General features: G+C 41.9%; 2 protein-coding genes across 3 annotated transcripts in view; one reads left to right on the forward strand and one right to left on the reverse strand.

Moving 5' to 3' along the window:
- The window catches only part of MCM9 (minichromosome maintenance 9 homologous recombination repair factor), a 49,589-nt gene that overhangs the window by 9,978 nt on the left and 15,777 nt on the right, over positions 1–23,834 (reverse strand). The window contains exons 7-9 of one of the 2 annotated variants that reach the window (XM_069805122.1): positions 4,029–4,203; positions 2,010–2,212; positions 835–1,038 (exon numbers count right to left, since the gene is read on the reverse strand). In XM_069805122.1, the coding sequence (XP_069661223.1) occupies positions 835–1,038; positions 2,010–2,212; positions 4,029–4,203 (582 nt within the window). Of the gene's footprint in view, positions 1–834; positions 1,039–2,009; positions 2,213–4,028; positions 4,204–21,593; positions 21,849–23,834 lie in introns of those variants that run through there. The other variant, XM_069805123.1, reaches the window with a different exon arrangement.
- ASF1A (anti-silencing function 1A histone chaperone) lies at positions 6,621–18,222 on the forward strand. Its single transcript, XM_069805125.1, has 4 exons — positions 6,621–7,007; positions 10,707–10,822; positions 15,307–15,483; positions 17,784–18,222. The coding sequence occupies exons 1-4, from the start codon at positions 6,899–6,901 to the stop codon at positions 17,994–17,996; spliced, it is 615 nt and encodes a 204-aa protein (XP_069661226.1). The 5' UTR covers positions 6,621–6,898; the 3' UTR covers positions 17,997–18,222.

Below are 23,834 nucleotides of genomic sequence, written 5' to 3' on the forward strand. Positions count from 1 at the left end.
CTACTAAAAGCCCCAATCAGGTGAACGTGTAAGAATGGAAGAAACACTGAATGTGAAAATAACATGTGAATCCCTAGAAGTCAGCAACATCTTTCACTTAAGTAATTTTTCCCCCAAAATGGAGAACAAAATATAAACATCTGATGCAGGAAGCACTACATTGCTGACTGGCATATAACAGCATAATGACCATTTATGATTGTTACACAAAAATACAGTACATTCTTTTAAATTCATCCCGAAAATATTTGATATGCCATTTTCTAAAACAAAATCATGTTAAGACAGAGACCTACTGCTTCCTTTGGTTTTGTTCTTATAAATGAAATATGATTTGAACTCAGAGCTGGAAATGTTGAAGTCATATTGCAAAATACAGACTCGATTATTGATACTTAAGGAAACAAAAATGTGGGGTTTGATATTATATTGATATTAGGATAGAAGCAAATACTTGACACCTTTCCTCAGGCTGAGTAGGATGGCAACCCAGGACTCAAATGAAGTAAAGTAAATCCTGAGATTGCTTGTCATAAAGACACATAACTTCTGAGATTTTTCTCTCAGATGTGATTTCTTCTAGTGGTTTTAGTTTTTATTATGGGTGTGAGAACGGCAAAATTAAAACTGATAATCTAAATGTAACATCTTTTCCCACATTGAGTATCTCCAACCCCAAGTCTCTTTAGATTAGAAAGAATACAATACAAGAATCACCTATCCCTACCCCTATGGAAAAGCTCCTACTCTGCTTACTGGCTATAATTATGCTCCTGATCTATTCATTTTAGAAGGTTAATTGTTAGCCTAAAAATAAAATTGTCATGGCCTTACCTTCTGCAAGGCGTATCAAACTCTCTAATAAGCGAATGGTAGTTCGGGCAGCATTTCTGCAGTCACTCTGACGCTGCATTTGATAGTAGCGTACAAGGATCAGGTTGCTCTCATCAGACAATTTTGGCTGTATACTTTTTATAACGCAGAAGTAGGTTTTCATCTTTTCCATGCTCCAGAGCTTTTCTGATTTGCTTGGGCAACCTGTGTTACAACTGCCTTGTCAGTAATTCTATAACAACAGACATCAAGCTTTTTCCTAAGAAGTCCTGTTAAATAGACCAGTGACTATAGAAGACTCATTACTCTATTTTTGGGGCATACTGGGTTGTCTGTACACTAGTCCTCAAGGACTTGGTCAAATTCCAGTGTGGAATTTTACTCACCATCCATTCCCTCCCCAATCAAAATCCACAGTGAAGCCTCCAGTAATTTCAACAGAACTGCTGTCAGACTCACTGCCCACCAGATGGTACAGTCAATACCAAGTGCTCTAGTGTTCCTTAAAATGTAAAATGCTACATGAATGTATGTACCTCCTCTGGCTGTTTTACCTACTTTGTAGGAGCCAAAAGCTACCTGTCATATTCTGCACAATTTTTGCAGGGCAACATTTTGAGAAGGGAAGGAAGCTAGCTGGAGAAGTTTCCTCTAACCACTTCTTCCCTAATGGAGATCCAAAGCCACGTTCCTGAAGTGGATGGAGAAGGGCCTGGTTAAAATCAAATTCTAGGGCACAGAGCTCCAAATAGGGAACACCGTTGTTCATTCTTTGAGCCCTGCAGCACATACAGCTCAGATTTGTTCCGTCTGAATTAAGTTTCCCATTAACAGCATGTACAATTGTGTGTAGGATCTGCATATCAAGCAATGTAAAGACACAAGATGGAAACTATCCACTTACTGAGCAGTCTGGGCTAAAATCTCTTGTAAATGTTAATATAGTAAAAGTATAGTGTTCTCAGCTCACCCCTGTTAATTAATTAGTGATCTCAATCTTACTCCTGCTTGAAAAACAACCATACTGCAGGAAACTACCATAGCAAAAATGTAAACACTGATTAACATGAAAGACTCAAGAATAACAAACTAAACTGAAAGGTGGGGAAATTAAAAAAAACCAAACCCAACCAAACAAAAAAACCCACCTGATAATTTAAAAAGACTACTCTTACCTTTATTTTGCAAGATGAAGGATGAAATGATGCGGTCCCATTCCTCATTCTTTGTATCTAACAATACTAAGACCAGGTCAAATCTGCTCAACAGTGGACTGCCAAGGGCTATGTTGACAGAGACAGACTCATTAGGGTCATAATGGCCTTTTGGGTTTGTTGCTGCCAGGATAGTTGTCCTTGTATTAAGTTTGCACACCAAGCTAGAGAAAAGTATGGTGAACATAATGGTTGAATTAAATTGGGTAGAGGAAATTATTCCAAAGTGTTAAAAATTATCACATTTTTATGTTACAAAAAGCACATCTTACCTTGAAAGACCATAGGAGTTATAAAATGTACACAATTATTGTACTAATACATATTACATACACAGCATTTCTCAGTCAGAGAATAACAACTAGACAGAAAGACACTGATCAGGATACCAAAAAATTAAGCAATATTGCCATGAGTAATGGCAATAGCTATATACAGCTAGGTCCTTAAATGGTGAAAACCAACACAACTTTTCAGAAATTAATATTACTTTGCTGATTTATACAGTATAGAAACACTTTTTTTTATGACGGAAAGTAACATCTTAGCTTAATTCACATTTTAAGAAAGCAAAATAAAATGTAATATAAACACGTTTTATACCTGTGTGTAAACATGTTATGAATATGAATCCAACCAAACAACAATGGCAGACATATCAACTGTTTCTCCAGGGAATAGCCATTTTTCTCTCTTAACCATGCTATCCTGGCATGTGTTTTCAGATGTGGGGAGAGATTATTTTTATTCCAGCAGTCCAAATGTAATCTTTTCGGTTAAGGCAGCAGCAGAAGTATTCTAACTTTGGTTTGTCACTGAGCTATTTCTAGTCAGCTCCTGACTAACTGCTGCCTCCCATCCAAAATTCTGCTGTAACTGAGAGGAAGGACCACAGATCTTCTATTAGCTTACGCCCGATGGGAAAAAATCCTTATGTCCCATGCACCAAAATAAGGCCTTAAATTAGCAAAGTGCGTAACCTATCTGTGCCAAGTTACTACTCAAAAAATCCTCATTATATGTAGTCCTTAAAAGTGGGCAACTGAGGCTATATGTGCAAGTTAGTAAACTGTGCTTTGGGGTCTAAAATGCAACAAACTGCAACAAGGAACCTGGCTAAAATATGTCACTATCTTACTAAGTAGGTAGGACCACATTGATTCCAAATATTTGTCCCCAGCTGCATTACTGCCAGAGACTAGTAATCTCCCAGGTAAAAGCGACATTACTTGTCCACTGTCTGCCCAAGAGGGTAAAGAGAGCTTCAGTGGAGATGCTCAGAGTAAAGAAAGGACATGATCAGTTAGAGAATCCAAGAAGATGTGATTGGAACAAGAGCTGCGTTGAAGGCGACAAGGAGGAATGTCGAAAGGCTGATGCCTTTTGAGCAGTAGAGATTTCAGCAATACCAGCCAGGAAATTATTTAGGCCTGCACAAGAGCCGCATATGACTGACAGAATGAAATATGAGCTCAAAGACCAAAGTGGCAAGGGGTGGGATAGGAAATAGCAGATTTGAACACACACGACTTTGAAAAAGAAAGCGAGGAGTTTATATTTATGCCATGCCCAACATATAAAATTCAGCAGCCTGGAAATCTCCTGGTCTTCTTTTGTTACCATGCAGTATTACTGGATTTTGGAGAAATGAAGTCCCGCTTTCTGAGTTTCAATAAAAAATTCACAAAGTTCCTCATTTCACATATGATTATTATGACCACTCACAGCAAAGGACAAGAAAAAGAATACCAAGTCTTCTTAGGAAAGTGCCCTGGCCTACATTGCTTGCAACCTCTGGTCCAGTGCACTGTCCTTTGAAAAGCTGACTCATGTAGTTTAAGAGTACTGCTGAGAACAAAACTGTTAAGTACAGCAAAGAAAACAGACACATTTAATCAGCATGACAAACCTCCCTCCAACTTGTACCGACAAGATTAACATCTTACATTGCTTTATCATCTACCTTAACATGCCACTTACCCTGCCTTTGCAACACTGATGGTTTGTTGCTCCATTGCTTCATGAATACTGGTTCTGTCATGTTCTTTAATACTGTTGAACTCATCAATGCAACAAAGGCCTCCATCTGCAAGTACCAGTGCTCCAGCTTCCAAGTTCCACTCCCCAAACTCCTTCACAGCAGTCACTGTCAAACCTGAAGAATCAATTACTTCAGTCAGTCTTTTTCTTAAAACACAGGAGCGCACGTGAGTGAAAAGAAGGGACCTGGTGCACTGGCTTGTGCCAAGGACAGAAGGCAAAACAGCAGGTTAGCTCCACCACGTACTTCTGCCATGGGACTCGCTTTACACCTACTGGCAAAAAATCCCACTAGTGTTCGGCAGGTTAGCCTGGATCTACAGAGCAGATTCTGTTAAGCTTCCCATATTAGATAGTGACTTAGTTTGGGACATTTCATTAATTGAACAAAAGAGATTAGGGTAAGAAGACTAAATTTGCCATATTAAATTGAAAATTAGGGCAAATGCAAAGATTGCAAAATTATGGAATGGACCCATTCAGCTCCTCCTCGCCATCAACTACTAAAACAGACAAAAATTTTGGAGCTACAACACAAAGTTTGGAAAAAAAAAGTTATTATTTCAAGTGTCTTTTAACTCCTGGTGCCAGGAAGCGGATACAAATTCTTACCTTAAACTAAGGCAATTAAATTTCTTTATGAGATTTTGAGTTCCTCTAAGCATTAAGCAAAAATGAAAATCCGAAGATGCCCAAAGATGAAATGGGGTGGGGGGAGGTTCCCAGTAAATCTACACATGATACAACACCGGGAGCATGGCAGGTCAGAAACTGTGCAACTGTGAAAACAGCCACTCATTATCAAGCACGTGCAGATCCCTTCAAACCTTCTATTCCCTATTTCCCAGATTCTTCTCGGTCTTTAGCCCTCCTTTTTCTCTCCAGTGTTCAGCTCAAAATATCCTAGTAGACGACAAGCTGCTACCAGCCTAAAATCTCCTGGAATGCTACGGCAAAATGTGCCCAAGAATCCCCCCTCAACTTCCCTTGGTTAAGGTAGGAGAGGCTGCTGAGGCCTTCTTATCGCTGTCAGCCCACCACAGCAGCCATTTTTTCCCAAATGGCCAGTAAAAATTTATTGGAAATATATGTTTCCTGTTAACATAACGTGTACTTTAGTTTGTTGTGAGGAATATCCTCCATTGTGTCCAATCCTTCCTGGTTTCCTGGACTCTGCACTGAACAACTCGGGCAGTCGATCATATGGCAGAATTATAAAAAAAGCAAAATAACCTCTAGCCTTGTGTCAGACGTGGAGAATGCTATTAAAAAGTGGAGCGAGCAACACATCAGGCAAATATCAGACGACGACATTGCTTCGAAACTACAAACCAAAAGTGTCACCTACTTTCCAAACCTTGCACGGGCTTGGAGATTTGCTGAAGGCCAAGGGCCTCCGTGCCTCGGCGCTGCGCTCTCGCCCGCTGCAGCTCTGGCAGCACTCTGCTCCTTCCAGCAGGGCTTGGCCTTTCCACGCAGGTGGGAAGATGGCTCCTACATGCCTTCACTGCATTCCAGGGCCAACCTGCAGACATTGCTAGAGCCTGGCTGTGTATTTATTTCCACAGAGAATCTCCTCTTGTAGCGAGGGGTACACCCAACTCGCAGCCCCCAAGCCCCGAGCACGTAAACTAGCGCTACAGTGCTACGTCGCTCCTCCCTATCCCTGGTGTGCGGCAGCCACAAGATGGCCTCCTGTCTGGTCCTCCTCCTGCCACACAAGATGGCCTCCTCTCCAGGCCTCTTGCAGCTGCACAAGATGGCCTCCTCTCTCGGCTTCCTGCCGCTGCAGAGGGACACGTGCTGTTTCACAGCCTGATACCTACGGCCTTCTTTACAAAGAGAGGAATGGGATAGCTTCTTGACAGCAGGGCTGTGTAAAAGACACGCTCCGATCCCTCTGCACGCCGCCTCTCTAGGAGCAGCGAGGCGGATTCGTGGCAGAGTTCGGGCCTGGGTGCACAGCCTGTCAGCACCCCGCCAGCAAACCACCCTTTATTCAGGGAGCACCCCAGCCAGCGAGGCACCGGCCGGGCTCCAAGTTGACGCGCTGCCTTTGGCCAAGAGGTCAGTGCCGTGGGGCCGACCGGGGGGACGCTGCGGCTCCCCGGTAGTGTTGCCCTCTTGCGAGCCCAATACCCCCATCGCAGCCCCGAGCCGGGCTGGCCCCGACACCCAGGACCCCATCAGCACCCAGCCCCAGCGAAACCGCCTCACCCCGACCACCCTTGTCCGCAGCAAAAGAAAAAGAAATAACAAACCAAACCACAAAAAGCCTAACTCCCCCCCTCCTCCCCAACTAGACCCCCCCACGGCACATGGCTGCAGCCCCACGGCCAAAAGAGGGGCGAAGCCCTCCGGAGGCGGGGGCCTCGGCCGCGCTCCCGCCCGCCCGCCCGGCCTCGGCCCCGCCCCGGCCGTTGGCAGCCCGTTTCCACCTCGGGCCGGGCGGGGGCGCCGCGGCCAGGCGCCGTCGGTGGAGCGGGAGCGGCGGAGCCCATCTTGCTGCCGCTCGGCGGCCGCGTTCGGGGAGGAGGGCCCTAGGCCGGCGTGCGGCCAATCCGGGCGGGCGCTGGCGGCGAGCAGGGCAGAATGGGCTGTAGTTTAGTGAAATAGGAAAGCTGCGAACAGTGTGGAGTGTGCCTGGTGTAAATAAAAGGGGGGAAAAAAAAAAAGTTTCTGCAAGTCGCAGCTCTGCGGCCTCGCTCAGACGCTGGCACGGGGGCTTGTGCGTCGCCAAAAACCAACACACGGGACTTTACTGTGCTGCGTTAACACGCTCTTCCTATTGTTTGTGTTTTTTTCAAAATATGGCAAAGGTTCAGGTGAACAATGTAGTGGTGTTGGATAATCCTTCTCCTTTCTACAATCCTTTCCAATTCGAAATCACATTTGAGTGCATAGAGGACCTGTCGGAAGGTGAGTAGATTTTTTCCCGATACGGATTTTGTAACCCCGGGCTCTTAGTTGCAAGGCTTTTAAGGCTTAAACTTTGCACAGGCCTGCTCCTACAATTTAACAGTTTCTCCTTCACCGCATCGCCGTGCCGAGGCGAAGGGATGTGCTCGCCGGCGCCCGAGCCGCCGGCGGAAAAACCGCTCTCGCCCAGCCCGGCGGGGAAAGTTGGCGGCGTTCGCCCGCCCTGGCCGCCGAACCGGGGCCGCTTCTCCCCGCCGCGCCATCGGCGAGGCGAGCTTCAAGTTGCGAGGAACTTGTTTGAGTGGTGGTAGCCATGTTGCCAGCTTTGTGTGTGCGTGGGGAGGCGGCGGGGGGGGGTGTGTGTGTGTGTGTGTGGAGGGGGTGAGGGTTAACCGGGCTCGGCTGCCGCGCATCCCCGCGGGGAGACGGGCTGTTGCGCGGCCGGCGTCCCTACGCCCAGGCGTTCCTCGGAGCGCGGAAAACTCCGCGGCCAGCGTTTCGTTGGCCTCGTGCTCCATTTTAAGACTTAGAAGGGGATTAAAAAAAAAAAAAAAAAAAATCGCTGCGGGAGGCAGGGCCGGGCGCGCTCGCCCCCGGCTGCCTGCCGCGGCGGGGTGCGGCGCGGTGGGTACGCGAGGCCGGCGGCGCGGCCGCTGCGGGAGCCCTGCCGGTGGGGGGAGGGGGGCCGGCCGCCAAGCCACTATTTTTGGAAGTCACTCGAAAGTTACCGGCAGCCGCCGGGGGCGGGGTGGCCCCGGCGCCGCCGCCGCCGCCGCCCTGCAGCCGCCCCGCGGGGACCCCCCCTTCTTGAGTCGGGGGTCGCCGGCCGAGCTCCCCGCCGAGGGGCGCGCCGCGCCGGCGGGCTCCCGCCTTCCCCTCAGCCGGGCGGGCCGCGAACCGCCTTTCGCCTCGCCGGAGCTCCGCAGCGCCGCCCGCCGGGCCGCCGGCAGGCCGCGCCGCGGCTCTCTGCGGGAGTCGCCCCGAGAGGCCGCGCGTCGCCCCTCGGGCGGGAGTTTTGAACGCCCCGCGGCTCAGGGGCGAGGAAGGGAAGCGGGGAGCTCCTGCCCGCCGGCAGCAGCAGCAGGAGGAGGAGGAGGAGGAGGAGGAGGGAGGCCGCTCGGCTGGGGCTGCCTGTGAGCGGAGAGAGGGACAGCCGCCTGGCCCCCGGCGGAGACCGGCGCCGCCTTGCTCGCCAGCGGCCTGAGGGGCGAGGGAAAGGCGAAAGGCGAACCGGAATTGGTGGGCGATAACGCCTGGCAGGCTCTCTGTCGCTGCGGTTAAACTTGCCTCACCCTGCCTGCTCCGCTAGCAGTTTTCTGGGGTTTTTTGTTTGTTTGTTTTTTACTCGTGCGTGCCGGCGGCCTGGGGACAGCGCGGGCGGCTTGGCTTGCTCTACGCCACCGCCGCTGGGAGGGACGGTCGCGCTGGCGGGAAGTTCGGAGGCAGGCAGGCAGTCTCCTCCGAGCCTGGGGTCTCCTCTAGGCCTCTGCCATTAGTCTCCTACCCTTCCACGACGGACCGAGGCGTTAGCTGGAGCTGCCCGTAGCAGGCTGCGCTCCGTGCCCGTCGCCAGGTCGCTGAGTGGATCTCTCCAGTCAGCCTGGCATCGCCTGAGACGCGGCGTCGCAGCCGTCGACGGCAGCGGTGCCTGTCGAAGGGGCTCGGCGCGAGGCGTCGCGCCTTTCCTTCCCGTTGTGCGCGGCTGTACGTGGCGCGCTCCTCGCTCTCTGGATTTACGTGGGAGTTAATCCGGGACAGTCGGGATGAGAAGAATTATAGATGGTCTAATGCAAAATTCTCAGTTCCCTTCCCCCACCTAAATGCAAGTTAGACTAGGATGTATTCAGGAGGAGCACTGCTATCTTTCGCATTTAAGAATAAGATGAAGCATAGCCTTCCTACACTTGATGAAAAATTTGCTGTCGTTGCCTTAGCTTTCACGTGCTAATATGTCTATCTACTGTGCTGTTTTCTCTTCAGCCAGTCCTGTGCACCACTGATCTTAAATTCGTTAACTCCAGCCCTCTTGTTTTTTGTTTTTTTTTTTAAAGTTGTTACTCTGTAGCAAGATAACCTAAACAGCACTTGGATCAACCTATTAAATGTATAATCTACAACTTAATTTTTAAAAGTCCATTTTTTAGTAATAAATACTCCTGGTTTAGACTGAACTTCATACTGTTCTCCTAGAATAATGGCACAGGATGGTGTGATAACCTTAAGTAGTTTAGCCTAAAAGTCCTCACTTCTTCTAAGTAGTAACTTACACTCAGATGCTGACAAAAGAGATCCTTAATTGTCCTGGATGAATAGCCTGCAGTACTGGCAGTAACTAGTACTACATGCTTAAAAGGTGACTAAAACCTCTGATACAACACCTGGCCAATTGAGGAGTAAAATCCCTTTCTAAGCCCTGTAAATTATGTTACTTAAACCCCCCGAACCTGCATTGATGCTAAACATGGTAAGCAAGAAGAATTCATTAATGAGGAAAGAGAGTTGCAATCCTAAGGCAGCCAGTTTCTGTTACAGTACTAAGTTTTTTCTATGCTTAAGTTCCACTCCTGCACCAAGAAGCCATAATGTAGACCTTTGGATTTTGCAAAGCACAGTAATAAAGTAGATGTAATAGGGTACAGGTTTGTGCTTTTGCATAGACAATAAGGGCACTGTTCATAAGGAAAAAAAATATGAAATATACCATGTAAGTTTTTAAGGTACAGTTTTGAAGCACCAGTCTCGCTGAACTAAAAAAAAAAAAGAAAACTATGACTAACTTTTTATAATGGTGATCTTTCTTCCCTCTTGTTTAAAAAAACCAAAAAGATCTCTTTTAAGGTTAGTTCTGTATGTCTTTACACGTGTTTTTGAATCAAAAAGTGAAAGTGAAAAGCTGCCCCAGGAAGAGCTAATGTGTGCTAATTTGCAGTTTCAACTTTCAAACACCTGTGGTAGAGAGGGTGAGTTAGAAAAAAACTGAGTCGTAAGAAATGTTTTATTTTGGTGCATTATTTTAAGAAGCAAAATGCTACGTTTAAATTTTTTTGCCTGTAGTTCCATTTCAGGATGTGGCTAAAATCCGAGCACCAATATCTTCAATGAGAATGTGATCTAATCACGCTATCACAACTTTACATACTTCTTGGGTTACACCAGTTACATGTGAAGGAATGGGGGAATACAGTTAGTGTGCCTGGTGCTTACACAATGGGTTTTCTTATTCAATTAACTACCTTCCATGATCTGTGTAATTTAAGCTGTGAGGTGTGTATGTGCAAGGTGGGAATTTCTTTTTGGGAGGTGAGTCAGTATTCAAGGTGTGCGATGCGTTCTAGGCGTATATGGGCATCGTCCCTGTGCTGCAGCCACTCCAACAGATGGAGAAAATGCTGAACACAGCGCCCAACAAGTAAATGGGCCCTGTCCTCTGTATAAAATTTGAAAATTAACCTATGAAAATAGAGGGATTCCTGTGGTACAGACCGACTAGAGAAAGATGGTGGGAGGGTCTGGTTCACGAGGACTGGGGCAGGCATCAATAAATTTCCCCAGTGAAGACAGGTCCTTGTTATTTTAGGCCTGTTGCCAAAGAAGCAATTTTAGGCTATGCAAAACTGTAGGTAGGCAGGAGTGGAAGACCCTTAACTGTAATGATAAATAATGTTTGTGGTTTTTTAATTTATTTTTGTTTTGCTGTAGATTTGGAATGGAAAATAATTTATGTGGGTTCAGCTGAAAGTGAAGAGTATGATCAGGTGTTAGACTCTGTTTTAGTAGGACCTGTTCCTGCGGGCAGACACATGTTTGTATTTCAGGTAAGTTTGATTTAACTGTTTCTAAAAGGGTTGTGTTAATTAGTTTAAAGATGATGGTATCAAACTAAGAGGCGCTTGAAAAATAATGGTAAGCTAGAAAAATATTTCAGTCAGCTTTTCAGGTATGATATGCCCTCCTTTAAAGTCTGTTCATGAGCTGATATTTCTTGCCCCTGATATCTCCATGGTAATATTTTCACTTGTGGTATCAATAATTAGACATAATGATAGAAGCACTGCTCCTGTAGCTACTGATAATTTTAACCAGTCTGGTTTATAAATATATTCTAGATCACTCGGTAATCAAGAGTGCCAGTCACCTGGTTTACACTAGCACCATCAAGCTTAACTCTGCTGCAGTTGGTGGCAGTTTCAGACAATCAGGAGCACTAGGTTAATGTAGACAACGTCTTCAGAAGATCAGGCCAACAAATTCATTGTAAAACTCTGCCAGAACAGTCAAGAGTTCATTTCTGCTTGGCAGGATAGATGTTCAACTGTGATGTTTGGCTAAGCATGCTAAATCACAACAAAATACAGCAATTTGTAAAGTAAGACAGAATTCCAATGGCTGACAGCAGGCATTTGGGACGCAAGTGTGTAGATCAAGAGTGTCCAACAAACTCTGGAGCATGGCACAGTCCTATAAAATACTGCTGTTAAAGCCGAAAGTTACTAAGAAGGAATCATTAAGGGAAGGAAAACAGGCAAAGAACAGAGCTAAGATGGCTTACTAGCCTATTCTGGTTTCCATTTAAAGTCAGCAAGGGGGGTGTGCGTGGGGGGGGAACCTAAAGCAAACTTGCCTAAAGTCTTACAGAAGTTTTTGGGGGTTTGTTTCTTTTTTTTAATCAAAACTATGATTTAGCTCACTTTTTTCTCTATTTATCAAATACTAGTATTTGTCTTGTAACCTGAGAGTAAAATCCATCAGCAGAAGAATCGGACTGAAACTGAGTATGGCTTATTGTATAAGAACCATGCTACTTTCCCAAATACTATAAATTCACTTAACCATTTAATGGCAATTGCATGCTGGAGTATGAGCATTAAAAAAAAAAAGTGCTAACGAATACACTTGCTTATTTCTCACACTTACTGTAACTGTTAAAATAATACCAAAATTTGTGAGGCATCTTGATTAATCCTGTAAGTTCCAGGACACTTTTTTTTTTTTTTTTTTCTTACAGGACAGGCTAAAGGAATAAGATTAGGCTGGAGGTTACATTTATTGACCACATATGTGCAAATTAGTCTTGAAACATTTCTGTTTGGTTTTGAAGCTGGGCCTAATTCTTCCACACTACAAATAAAACAGTTCTTCCATTCTCAAGCTATTACACCTTATGTCATTAATTAGTCAGAAATAGATGATCCCATGTTGCCCTCAAAGGGGCTACCTTGTAGCACTATATCCAGAGAAATCGGCTGCTGTTTACATTTCTAATTTAAAAGATGCACTGTTCTCTGTTAAGTTACAAAGATTCATTGTTCATGGTGATGGGAAGGAGCAGGAGGCAGGTGTCTGAAAAGGCATGTTTTGACTGTATGATTAGGAAGGCCTTGAAAATTAAATTTACTGGTCTTGCAGTTTCTGTAGGATGGACTCATCAATTGTATCCTGGTTATAACTGACACTACAGCTAAATTAGGAGCTAATTTTGCTTAGATTGGAATAGGTCCTGTAAAAGAGTCAGTACTCCTGTGTTATAATAAATTCCATTTCTTATGGAAGTACTGTTGGTCGAAGTATATTAGACTTCAAAAGCACTGGATTTCAGGTGAGGGTAGGACTTGGCTAACGTGTACACAGCAGACCACCAAAAACCAAAGTGCTGCAATAAGCCTTTGCTGATGACTGAAGCTATTTTATTCACCACACTGAAGCAGCCTGGGAGATGGAGAGAACTAGCAAGGGAAGGCCAGAATGGGGCAAAGCACAGAACTGCAGGAGGCATATAATATAAAGAAAAGAGACTGTGTTCACTAGGGACACCACATTGAAAGGACCTTTGTGGAGGTGTATAACTTTTTTCAGCTAATAATATGCTGTAGATTTTTCTAAATAGGAAAATGGCTGAAATAGGAAGTAAAATGGAGTACCACACAGATAAAATACCAAGGATGATAAAATTACCTTTGTTGAAAAGAAGCTGTGTATCAGGTTGGGAAGTCAGCCTTACATACTGAAAGATGGAAAACGATTGTGCTTTTCAGATTTACGCAATCGGCCTTTTTTTTTTTTTTAACATTTAAGAAGGTTTCAAAATTAAAGGCCCACAGCTTGGCCTGTTTGGTTCTAAATACCAAGATAAAGTAGTGAAACCTGATTCCTTCTCTCTGTGCACTTGGGGATTTATAATAAATTCACAGAAACTTCTTTTTGAGAATATAAGCACATAAATAATTTACTATCTTTAAGTGGGGATATGACCTTAGCTACCTACTCTGCAGTAATAGCTATGTGAATAAATGTATCATATGGAAAAGCAAGATAATTCAAGACAACATATACATTGATGATGTATAAAATTCTTAAGTAATTTCATAAAATTCTTAAGTGATTTCATAAAATTCTTAAGTAATTTCTAGCATAAGAATGGCATATTAAGATAGTGATTTTTACTCAAAAGTTAATCTACTGCCTCTTTTAGCCTACCCAAAGTATCTGCAGCTGCTCCCGTATCATTTGATCACACCAAGCTCTTCTTTTTTTCTTCCACCTGTGTGTGATTTGTTTCCCAGGCAATTAAGAGGTTTGACATCCAAGGCAGGAAGTTCAAAATTTGAGAAAAGAAAGTGGTTTTACACAGTGTTCAGTGTCTTTTCCACTCAGCAAAACAATGCTTTAGAGTTAAGTAGGATTAAAACAGAGTATTTCCTTGGGTTCACAACTGTATCATAGGATATTGCAGGACACAAAATGACAACGGGAGCCTAGAAGAACTAAAATCCCACATTAGGGTGTGAGTTGAGTTTCACGGGAGGTTAAATGAACAGCATCCTTTTGCAATGTATTAGTCTATAACTGCCCAATGTGGAATTTAAAGTGATCAAATGGTCCTGGGCACTGTTAGAACAAGACTACTGAATTAAAGTAGTGATTTCATCTGTATTGGCAGTTCTTGTGACTTCTTCAAGCTTTTACAGTTGTCCTATTCTTTGGTCATCTTTTCCCTTCTGTGGGAGTTGTAAAGCCATTTGGTCATTTTCTGTTCCCTTCAGGGCTGGAGGAAGTTGTGTTCTACCTGATTCTCTGGTTGCTTCTCTTCGCCCTGGTATATTTGTACCTGAGAGGTCTGACTCATCTAATTTTTCTGCAAAGTGCCTACAGCTTCCTATAAAAAGCCAGACTGGTTTGAAGGCTTAGAATTGAAGTAGCTAAAGAGCAGAAGCCAAAGCTGCATGACCACTAGCTCCCAAATTTCAGAGTACTGAAGTGTATAAATACTACAGAGAAGTAGGGATGAGAGGGACAGCAGGAATTAATCTCATTTGTCCTCTGTCCTTAGAATGGTTCAGGTGTTCTTGCCTAACATACATTGTTAATGCCAGCTTGTACTCGCAACACAGGTGTTCGTTGTTGGCTTCAGATCTTCATGTAAAATTGTAAATATGAAGCTGCTTCATTTATGCTTAGATTGCTGTTTAAATCCTACAGCAGAATGAAGCATCACATTTTATCAATAAATGTGTAGTTAGGAAGCATTTCAAGGGACTTACGTGAGCCACGTTTTACGAGGCAAATTTTATTGATTATTAATAACTGCAGAGCCATGGTAAGTAAGGACATTGAGGAGGATGATAAGAGTTGCCTATTAATTAGGATTGCATCCTGGCTGAAAATATGTTGGATGTCTTAGAGCAATGATACATTTAACTGCGTACATTTTAACAAACGTAGGCATGTGGAAGGAGGCAAGAGAGTAGTTTATTCCTTTCCTAGAAATCTGTGGGACAGCTCAAACCTCACTGTACCCTGTCCCTGCTCTTCTTGCTGAAGTATAAATTGCAGTCTGTATTTTTAAGGGCTTAGTCTTATTAAGAACACACATAGAGACCAATTCAACCTCAGGTTAAAAAAAACACCAAAAACCAACCCCCACCCCCCCCACACACTCTACTAATACCAAGGTGGGCTAGAGAACAATGGCATTGTAGGACTGGAGGGATGTTAGTACACTTGCTCGAACAACAGTTTAGCTGATCATATATTTAAAAGCAGTTTTGGATCAAAGCTGTCTAACCACCCATGAGAAATGTCAGCACACAGTATTATTGTATTCTAAGTAATTCTGTCTCTAGAGGATAGGGTCCTAAAATCAGGGTTGATATTGTTGTGAAGGCAGGTATATTTTCTGGTTAACTTGAAGAACAATTTTAAATAGTCACTACTCGGCTGCTAAAGACATGCTACTTAAGATTCCCCTGCTAGATTGTCATGTGGTATCAATTTTAATCCCTTCTTTTCCTTTCACATTTAGGCTGATGCACCTAACCCAGGGCTTATTCCAGATGCAGATGCAGTAGGTGTAACAGTTGTGCTAATTACATGCACCTATCGAGGTCAAGAATTTATTAGAGTCGGCTACTATGTAAACAATGAATATACCGAAACAGAACTGAGAGAGAATCCACCAGTAAAGCCAGATTTTTCTAAGGTAAGGCACGTTTTGTTCTAGTCCTATGTCAAAGTTACGCTTATAGAAAGAGGTTTTTAAGAAACAAAACCAAACTCCAAGTGATTCCATAAAGTGCGTGGAACGAGGCATCAAATAATGGGAGAGACCTGGGGTGGACAAACTACAAGTGCCATGTAGTTGCCATAAATTCAGAGAACACTGAGAAACCTGCAGTGGTTTCCACCAGCTTGAAGCCTTAGCTGGACTTCATTATTATTTTACACTGTCCGTATGAAATAAACTGTTGGGTTCCCTCTACCTGCAGCACTGTTGACAAAGTGGCTCTGTTCTTCAGAAAAGCAGAATAATGGTTTTTTTTCTAGGACAGTCAACCTGGAACTAAGCTTTGGGTATTAATTAAACACAGTTGTTATCCAGCTGTTCTAGTGTTAGAGCTGCAGTTTCTGCAAAACAGTAACAAACAAACTGAAGAAAAAGTTGCGTACAAAATGAGAGAAGATGGGTAACCTGGTAAGAGCAGGTTGGATGATTATCCTATCAATGTACAATTTGACCAAGGAAGTACACAGATTAAGTTTAAAAATATATATATCCTTCTTGGTAAAAATTAAACCAAGACCAATACTAGAATTAAAAGGTGATGTGAAATAAAATTATTTGAGGAGAAGAATCAATTAAACATCAAAAACTAGTTAAAATCCTGTGAAGTACTCTCCTGAGGCAGACTGTACAAACCAACAAGGTTCTACACAGCATCCGGCTTTGTTTTCATGGAAGATTTTGTGGAGTTGGGTTTTCTCTTTATGAAAGCTGACATATAGTGTACACACTTATGTTCCAAAGTTGTGTGATGGTGAAAATTTTGTCATTTCTCAAGTTTGCATGAACTATGTGACTGGATATATGGAGAAATAAATGGGATAATGCATGTATTGTAATGACTAGTACAGAGATAATCCCCATAGTCCCTGAAACTGATCTTCAAATGTAACTAAACTGAATTGGTATGTAAACTGGTTTTTAGAAGTCGCTAATGATTTTCTACACTTAATTTTCAGGGATCAGACGCTCAGCATGTTCTCAAAATTCAAAATTATGGCTAATTTGAGGATTCTTAAATTTATAATCTGTTCCTTTCTTTTTTCTTGCATTTAAAACATATTTGTTATTTTGGGGGTGAATGTCAGAATGTTGACTTTCTTTAAGCATTTGAATTTAGAAATGCCTAGAACTAGTTGTCTTAATTGTCTGCTTATATAAAAAGCTAGCTCTCCTTCTTTGAAAAATAACAGCAAAAGCTATCATGTATTTGCAGTAAGGACTTTTTATACTACTTTGGGACAGAATTTAAACGTACAAGTAGAAGGTTATTAAATTGATTGATTGATGGGTAATAGACCCTAGTAGGTTCAAAAAAATAAATAGTCTTGTTAGTTTGCATAAGGGGTTGGGAAATATTTCATGAGAGTGCACTTCCTTGGAGAACAAAATCAGCATTACTACCAAAGCAAACTTTTCCTGTGATCAGTCTTAACTTTCATTATGAGTGGCCAATGGCGGTAAGTTGCCATCCTCCACTTAACTATGTATTGTCTTGAAAATGGTGAAAGATTAAGAAAAAGTTAGCATTTTCTTTTTTTGCTGCATACATAAACAAATACAACATGTTTTCAAAGGAAAGTGAAGGCCAGCCATGAGACTAAAATATATGACTAATGTCTAGGCCACAATACTAATAACTTCCAAATCCAAGTAATGTTTTTACTTTAAAACTTCAGTAGACAAATTAAAATTCAGTTAGTGAAATCAATCTAAAGCATGGTAATGTAATGTAAGGTAATGATAGGTCGTACTCTTAAATGAAGACAGACAGTTGATGGAATTGATACAATTATTGCAAACACCATAAAGTTGATGCAAAAATTTTATGATGTACTGTGGTTTGCAAAATCTTTGTGTGGGTAGTAATTTGCTTTACTAAAAGCTGGCTAAAATAATAAACACTTGCACTTCACTTGCAGAGTTCTCGTACAGCCTTGAACTAACTCATGGAACAGTTACCAAAAATATCCTCTCAAGAAAGCAGTTATTTTGCCGAGTAGGATATTAGAGTAAATGAACGAGTGGTGCATTTCTGTAAGCATGTTTCTGATCCGTAGATAGTAGCTATAGATTCACATTTATATGAATTACCTTTTTAAACAAATTGTTTTACACATACAGGGCTATGGGGAGTAAAACGAAGAAAATCTATATGCACGTGAACTCTAGTTTGAGATGTATACATTACATAATCCATGTATTTTCTTCTCTCCTAGCTTCAAAGGAATATTTTGGCATCTAATCCCAGAGTCACAAGATTCCACATTAATTGGGAGGACAACACTGAAAAACTGGAAGACGCAGAGAGCAGTAACCCAAATCTACAGTCACTGCTTTCTACAGATGCATTACCTTCAGCATCAAAGGGGTGGTCAACATCAGAAAATTCATTAAATGTTATGTTAGAATCTCATATGGACTGCATGTGACTAACCACCATCATTTTGGTACTGTACATGTGTTAAACTGTAAAAACAACCAGAACTATTTCCCTCAAATTCCATAAGTACATAGTTGACAAGCAATGTGAAGAACTTGTTTTAAAACATCCTGTAGAAAGTTTATAAAAAAACAAACAAACAAAAAAAAAACCAAAAACCAAACAAACAGTATTTGAGCAAATTGTGGAATATAAATACAACTATTTTTAAGTAATTGCCTTTTTTCTCTAATGTGTTATTCTATGTGGTCTAAATCAAACTTGATTAAAGTATGCATGTGCTCCCCTCCCCCTTTACTTTGTAAGCACTATTGAAGGCTAAAAAACTGAAGGTTAAAACATTCGGGCAAAATGAAGGAATAATGCCATGTCCTCACCTCTGATATCCAGATTGCCAAATATAAAGTGCCCTTTAATAGCAGCTTAAGAACAAAACTGTCATTAGATGAAGTGCAAAGAAAAAAGTATCTCTTAGAAAAAAAAAAAAAAAGTCCAAAATTGTCCTCTTGCTGTGAAAGCAGACAGCACAGTATAATTTTAGGTGCAAGCTTCTTTTCCTTTCAAGGCACATACTTGTTACTTAAAGCATGCAATTTGAGATTTACCATCTGCTATCTTGGATTTTAGGATTTTTTTTTTTATCTCCTGCTGCTGCTGTTTAGTCAAATTGTAGTTTGTTAAGGACAATGTTTCATGTGGATTTGGGTGGGTATCTCAGGAAAGAACCTTTTTCAGCCACCCTAATAGCACACACAATTGGTTGGAAGGATTCAAGCAATTACTAGAAAATTTCAGCATCAAAAGGAATGGCATGATTATCCAAAAAATGCTCTTCTGCAAGATTGTTATGTACAACTGCTGGTTGGTACGTTTATTTTCAGGTATGCTTTATTCTTGTAGTCTTTTTAACTAGTAATAAGGAGTTTAGATGCTTGCTTTCAGTTTTTTGAAACATCTGGAATTTAAAACTTTTCTGTTTTCTCTCTACCCTTTAAGGCAATCCTATGCACTGGTATAAATCAAGATTCAAACCCTGTTGTGGCAAGCATAACACACTCAAGAATACACTGCCTGCCCTGAAGCTCTTGCACTGAGACATCCCTATTACCTGAGGCATCCTTGAAGATAAAAAGAACTAAGCAGTAAATTGTAAAGACTTAAGACATTATTATGACACTAATAATTTAGTTATTCCTTCCAATGCTCATTAGCCTTATACATTTACTGTGACTGTATGTGCATTTAAAATTGTAATCTGTCATGTCGGATTACAGGAATATAGTTCTGCTAGTTACTAGTAACCACCCAAAATTTGAACCCTTATAGGTTCCAGGCCCTTAAGAAAAGGTAGATTTCATGATGACTGACAGTGTAGCTCTGAATAAAAATAGAACGCTTTTTCTTCTCTTTCTGCATTCTCTAATAGGGATGAAGATGTCCCAAGCAGTTAGAACTTCTGTCTTTCCACATCATTAGTGAAATGGTCTTCATTTCTAACATGTACATTTTTTTAAATCAGAAAGGAATGACCTGATCTGAATGTACATGCACATGTTTCTTTCTTGTATGGAAACTCAGCTGTACATATGGTAGCTGAATGAATTGATGAAATCTATTAATATTTGGAACCCTAATTCTAAGGTATGCTCTTAAAAATCTCTCTGTAATTGTTTAAAATATGATTAGCAATTTAAAATTATTACCACTCTAATATCGGTATGACTTAACACTAAGAACTGGTCCCCCAAACCAGCAGTTGCTTCACTTGAGGGCTGAAATTATGTGAACTTCTAAGATCTTTTTATTTTCAATTATATTGCAACTTTAAGGTCTACAGTGACATTTTGAGATTTTTCATGCACTTTATTGTTCTATTTATAAAGCTATTTAAGATACCTCTTAAATGTAAGCATGTAAATAAGTCATCTGCTGAACAATTAGCAGGCTAATGAAGTCTGCCTTGAGCTAAGGCTACTGTGGTAGTATTTCAAACCCTTGCACCTATTGAAGATTCAAATGAAAACATGATCAAGTACAAGCTGTAACCATCAGTAGCATGAAGGTTTCTTAGAAGCATATGACACAAAGCGATGGAAGCAAACTGTATTACTGCTATTGCAGAATCAACTACAAAATACAGTCAGCAAAACTGCGTCACCCAGCAAACCAATTAATGTAGAGGAATCAGAGAGTGAAGATCTATTGTTCTGTTTAGGAGGAAAAAAGTCAACTGTGCACGTGAACTCGGGTGCAATAGACTTCAAGCTAGACTGGACAGCATGATGCCATGGTAGAATTTGGCACCACCTTACCTGATACACTAACACATCCTAGATACAGCTAACCCACCAATTACAGGAAAAAGAATAACCCTGCCGTGCTTGGTGAAAACTGGAGAACAACCATGCCTCATGAGAGCACCTCATGATCTTTGCAAGAGAAATGGTCTTCCTATGCTTTTTGACAGACTGGATGCCTCTCGGGTCTTCTACAGCTTTGTCCAGATCTTAGCAGTCCATACACACTGCCTTCTGAATATCGTATTTCCTAGCAAAATCACATTCCAGAGACATGGAATTTGAGAAATCAAATTTCAGTACTCCAGAGGCTTCAGGTCTGATCATCAGGGAATATCACAGCACAAACTTAGTGGTACTAAAAGATACAGGGCACATAAGGCATCTCTGTAAAGACTTGTCCCTGACCTCTGAAAATTTTGAAACAGCAGGGCTGTACGCATGACATATAAACAGCTAGTGCAGACAGCACAGCATTACAGTTTCAAGGTCAAAGATGAGTTCACCTTCCCACAAAACTCTACTTGCAGGCACCACCAAGATGCAAGGGAATGCTACAGATTTTATTGACAGGATTGGTGATGCATCTCACTGTATTTTTACCTCAGATAGATAGACAGACTTGATTCCATTAGAAGATTGTCATAAGGCTTATCAGAGGTTACTCATGTAGAAAAAGGTAAATGCATCAAGGTAACGTTACAGATGAAAACCATGGGTGGGTTTTTTTATGTCTAACTTGAAAAAAACCTGTCCATCTTACAGTCATTGTGCTTTATTCACGCATCACCTTCAGTCTGAATTACTATGACGCTCAGAGTTTGAAGGGGCAAAAAGGTTCCAGCTCCATCATAATGGAGACTGGTGAAATTTAACCTCTCCAGTGGCTCTACAAAGCTCCACTGAAAAAGGTAACCCTTACTACCAATCTTCAAGACTGCAGCAACTCAGAATTTTGCTACAATAACCTATAGTGGTCAAATAAATTTTTGCCATTGAGTTGTTGAATGTGGGCTGGTCTTCTGGCTGCCAACTTTCATTAAAGAGCTGTGGGAGGAACAAACCTCAGTTCCTCATAGAAGTCCTAAACTTGCAGAGAACTCTCAACAGAAAATTTCTACTAAGTGTTCACAAGAAAGGCAACCTAATAAAACAAACTCAGAAACACTATCCAGAGAGTGGAGGTAAAGTTGTTTTTTCCAAAATAGAGAATAGATTATTGGTCATTTGTAAGGGCTGTTTGCAGCAAGCAGGCAACTTGAGCCTGTTGGTGAGATAAAAAAGGTGTTAGCCTGGGTCATGCTCTCTGAATCAGGCAAAACACATCTGATGAAGCACAGGCTTTGTTTAAAAAGCACTGGGGGATGCAGGAACCTGACTGAAGGAGCAGAGGCCCAACAGCAAATCGAGGTGCAGAGTTAGGTCGCTGTTTTCTGAAATTCTGTGGCAATTCCAGTTAGGCCTGGATGGAGTAACGGGCTGCCGCGGGCACATGACACTGCAGGGCCCCAAAGGATCATAGTAGATTTCAAAGCATGTGATACCTAAGGTAGAGCAGGAAAGAACGGGCATTTTGGCACAAGGAGAATGTTAATGATCTAATATGCTGTCCTGGTACAAATAAATGCTTGTACAGAAAACCAGGGAAAAGTGATATGATTAGACAGTTTTGGAAGCAGATTTCTAATTCTGTGGTTGATAAATAGCTCATGTACTAAAACAGTACTGGATGGGTAAAGGGTACAAGACGTGTTAATGCACAAAATCTTACCTAAGGTTGGTTAGCTATCAGCAGTTTTCTCTAAAAGAGGAATCCAAATGTAAGACAGATTTAGCACTTCTCCAGGGTTTACCAAATCTCAGGTGTGTCTTTTGGCCTATGTGGGCTGTAGTCCCAGGGCCAGCAATTAAACTGCAATCCAGACTGCTTTTTATCTAAAGTAAGAAACCAGTTGAAAGTGGAATTTACGGATTTAGTCTTTGTACACTGGAGGGAAAAATGTGCATTAGTACTCTCATGAGAAAGCAGAACTGGTAATTTGAAGTGTGCAATTATGACAAGGAAAGTAAAGCAATTTAGTAGTTCTCTAAACTCATCATTTGGAGCTTCTGCATGAAAAGCAAGTTAACAAAAGCAATGTTAGGTACAGTTACAAACATATTAATAAGTAAGACACTCTGCACAGGGAAGGCAAAATAATTCAAACTACATCCAGACTACTGGGCTAGAAATTCATGCTTTAGTCCAGCAGCTCTAGCAATGGAAAGGTTCCTTGAAATTAAACTAGGGTTAATAAGATTTCTTGCTTGTTTCACTTGTGATAAGGGTCCTAAAGAATTTTAAGGTGGAAATTTGGTGCACGTGCTGTCACATTTCAGGGGGAGCGTGGCTGGGAGAGCAAGAGACTCAAAACATAGCCCCGTACCAGCTACTAGGAAGACAGTTAACTCTATCCCAGCTGAAACCAGGACAGCTTTCTAAAATACAAGCAATATTTAAGTGAAATGTAGATGATCTAAAGACCCAAGATGATCCTTTCACCAAATGAAACTCCATCTCCACACATCATTACAGCTGATTCTATGGCACACATACCACAGTAAGCTTGTAAACTGCAACATTGGTTTTCAGGGAAGTGTCTTTGAACCTAGCTATCATGGTTGAGCTGGAAACTAGATCATTTGGAAAATGAAGCACAGGAGTGAGACGTGGTGAAGAAGGCAACAGCAGAGGCCAAGAGCAGCCGACACAGGGAGATTACTACTGACAAAAGTGGGCCAAGTCACATGGAAATGCATGGCAAAATTTCACTCCAGGTCACTGTCAGTCCCCTAGCAAAACTTAAATTATCCAGCCTGTTCGCCGTTCTTAACACAGAACAAAAGGTGGAGAAAAGGTTATGCTGAGCCAAAATGTTCTCTCTGGCTTTTCTCCAGACCTATTTGTCAACAGTTTGAATGGAAAACCAGAGGCGTACGTGTTTCATAGCAAGTTCCCTGCACCTAAGAGTGTGTATGTTCAACATCATGTTCCACTTCCACAGCTGTAGAAGACCCATTATACACATGTACACATAGCTACAGAACTGGGAAAGATTTATTCTCTGGTTTTCCCATATTTAAATAATGCTGTTTCCCAGACATAAAATGAAAACCAGCACTACCTGAGAAACGCTTGTTACACATGCCAGCTGAAACACTGGGGTTTGTCCCTAGTTATTTCATGATTTTAAATATACTAATAAAATAGTCATTTGTTCAAATAAAGTCATTTACAGAGGTAATCTGACCCTGCACATTGTTCCCAGAAGAATTTTTAAAGATACCTGGCATTCAGACCCACCTGGGACATACCTAAATTTAACACACACACACAAAAAAACCCCAAAACCAAAAAGCAACTTGCTCTCTGAAACCATCTTGAAACCATCTTTATGAGTCAGAAATAATTCCTCAGCACAAGGGTAAATTTCCAGAAAGTAAGCAGAAATCAAACTGGCACCCAGCCAGAATATATAAAAGAACAGAAG

The sequence above is a fragment of the Haliaeetus albicilla genome, chromosome 17 (assembly GCF_947461875.1).
Source record: "Haliaeetus albicilla chromosome 17, bHalAlb1.1, whole genome shotgun sequence".
Lineage (NCBI taxonomy): Eukaryota > Metazoa > Chordata > Aves > Accipitriformes > Accipitridae > Haliaeetus > Haliaeetus albicilla.

Bases quoted from the DNA above. Each gene is read 5' to 3' on its own strand.
- ASF1A (XM_069805125.1), top strand. From the start codon at position 6,899: ATGGCAAAGGTTCAGGTGAACAATGTAGTGGTGTTGGATAATCCTTCT. The intron at 7,008-10,706 runs GTGAGTAGATTT...GTTTTGCTGTAG, and splicing joins CATAGAGGACCTGTCGGAAG to ATTTGGAATGGAAAATAATT. The intron at 15,484-17,783 runs GTAAGGCACGTT...CTTCTCTCCTAG, and splicing joins TAAAGCCAGATTTTTCTAAG to CTTCAAAGGAATATTTTGGC.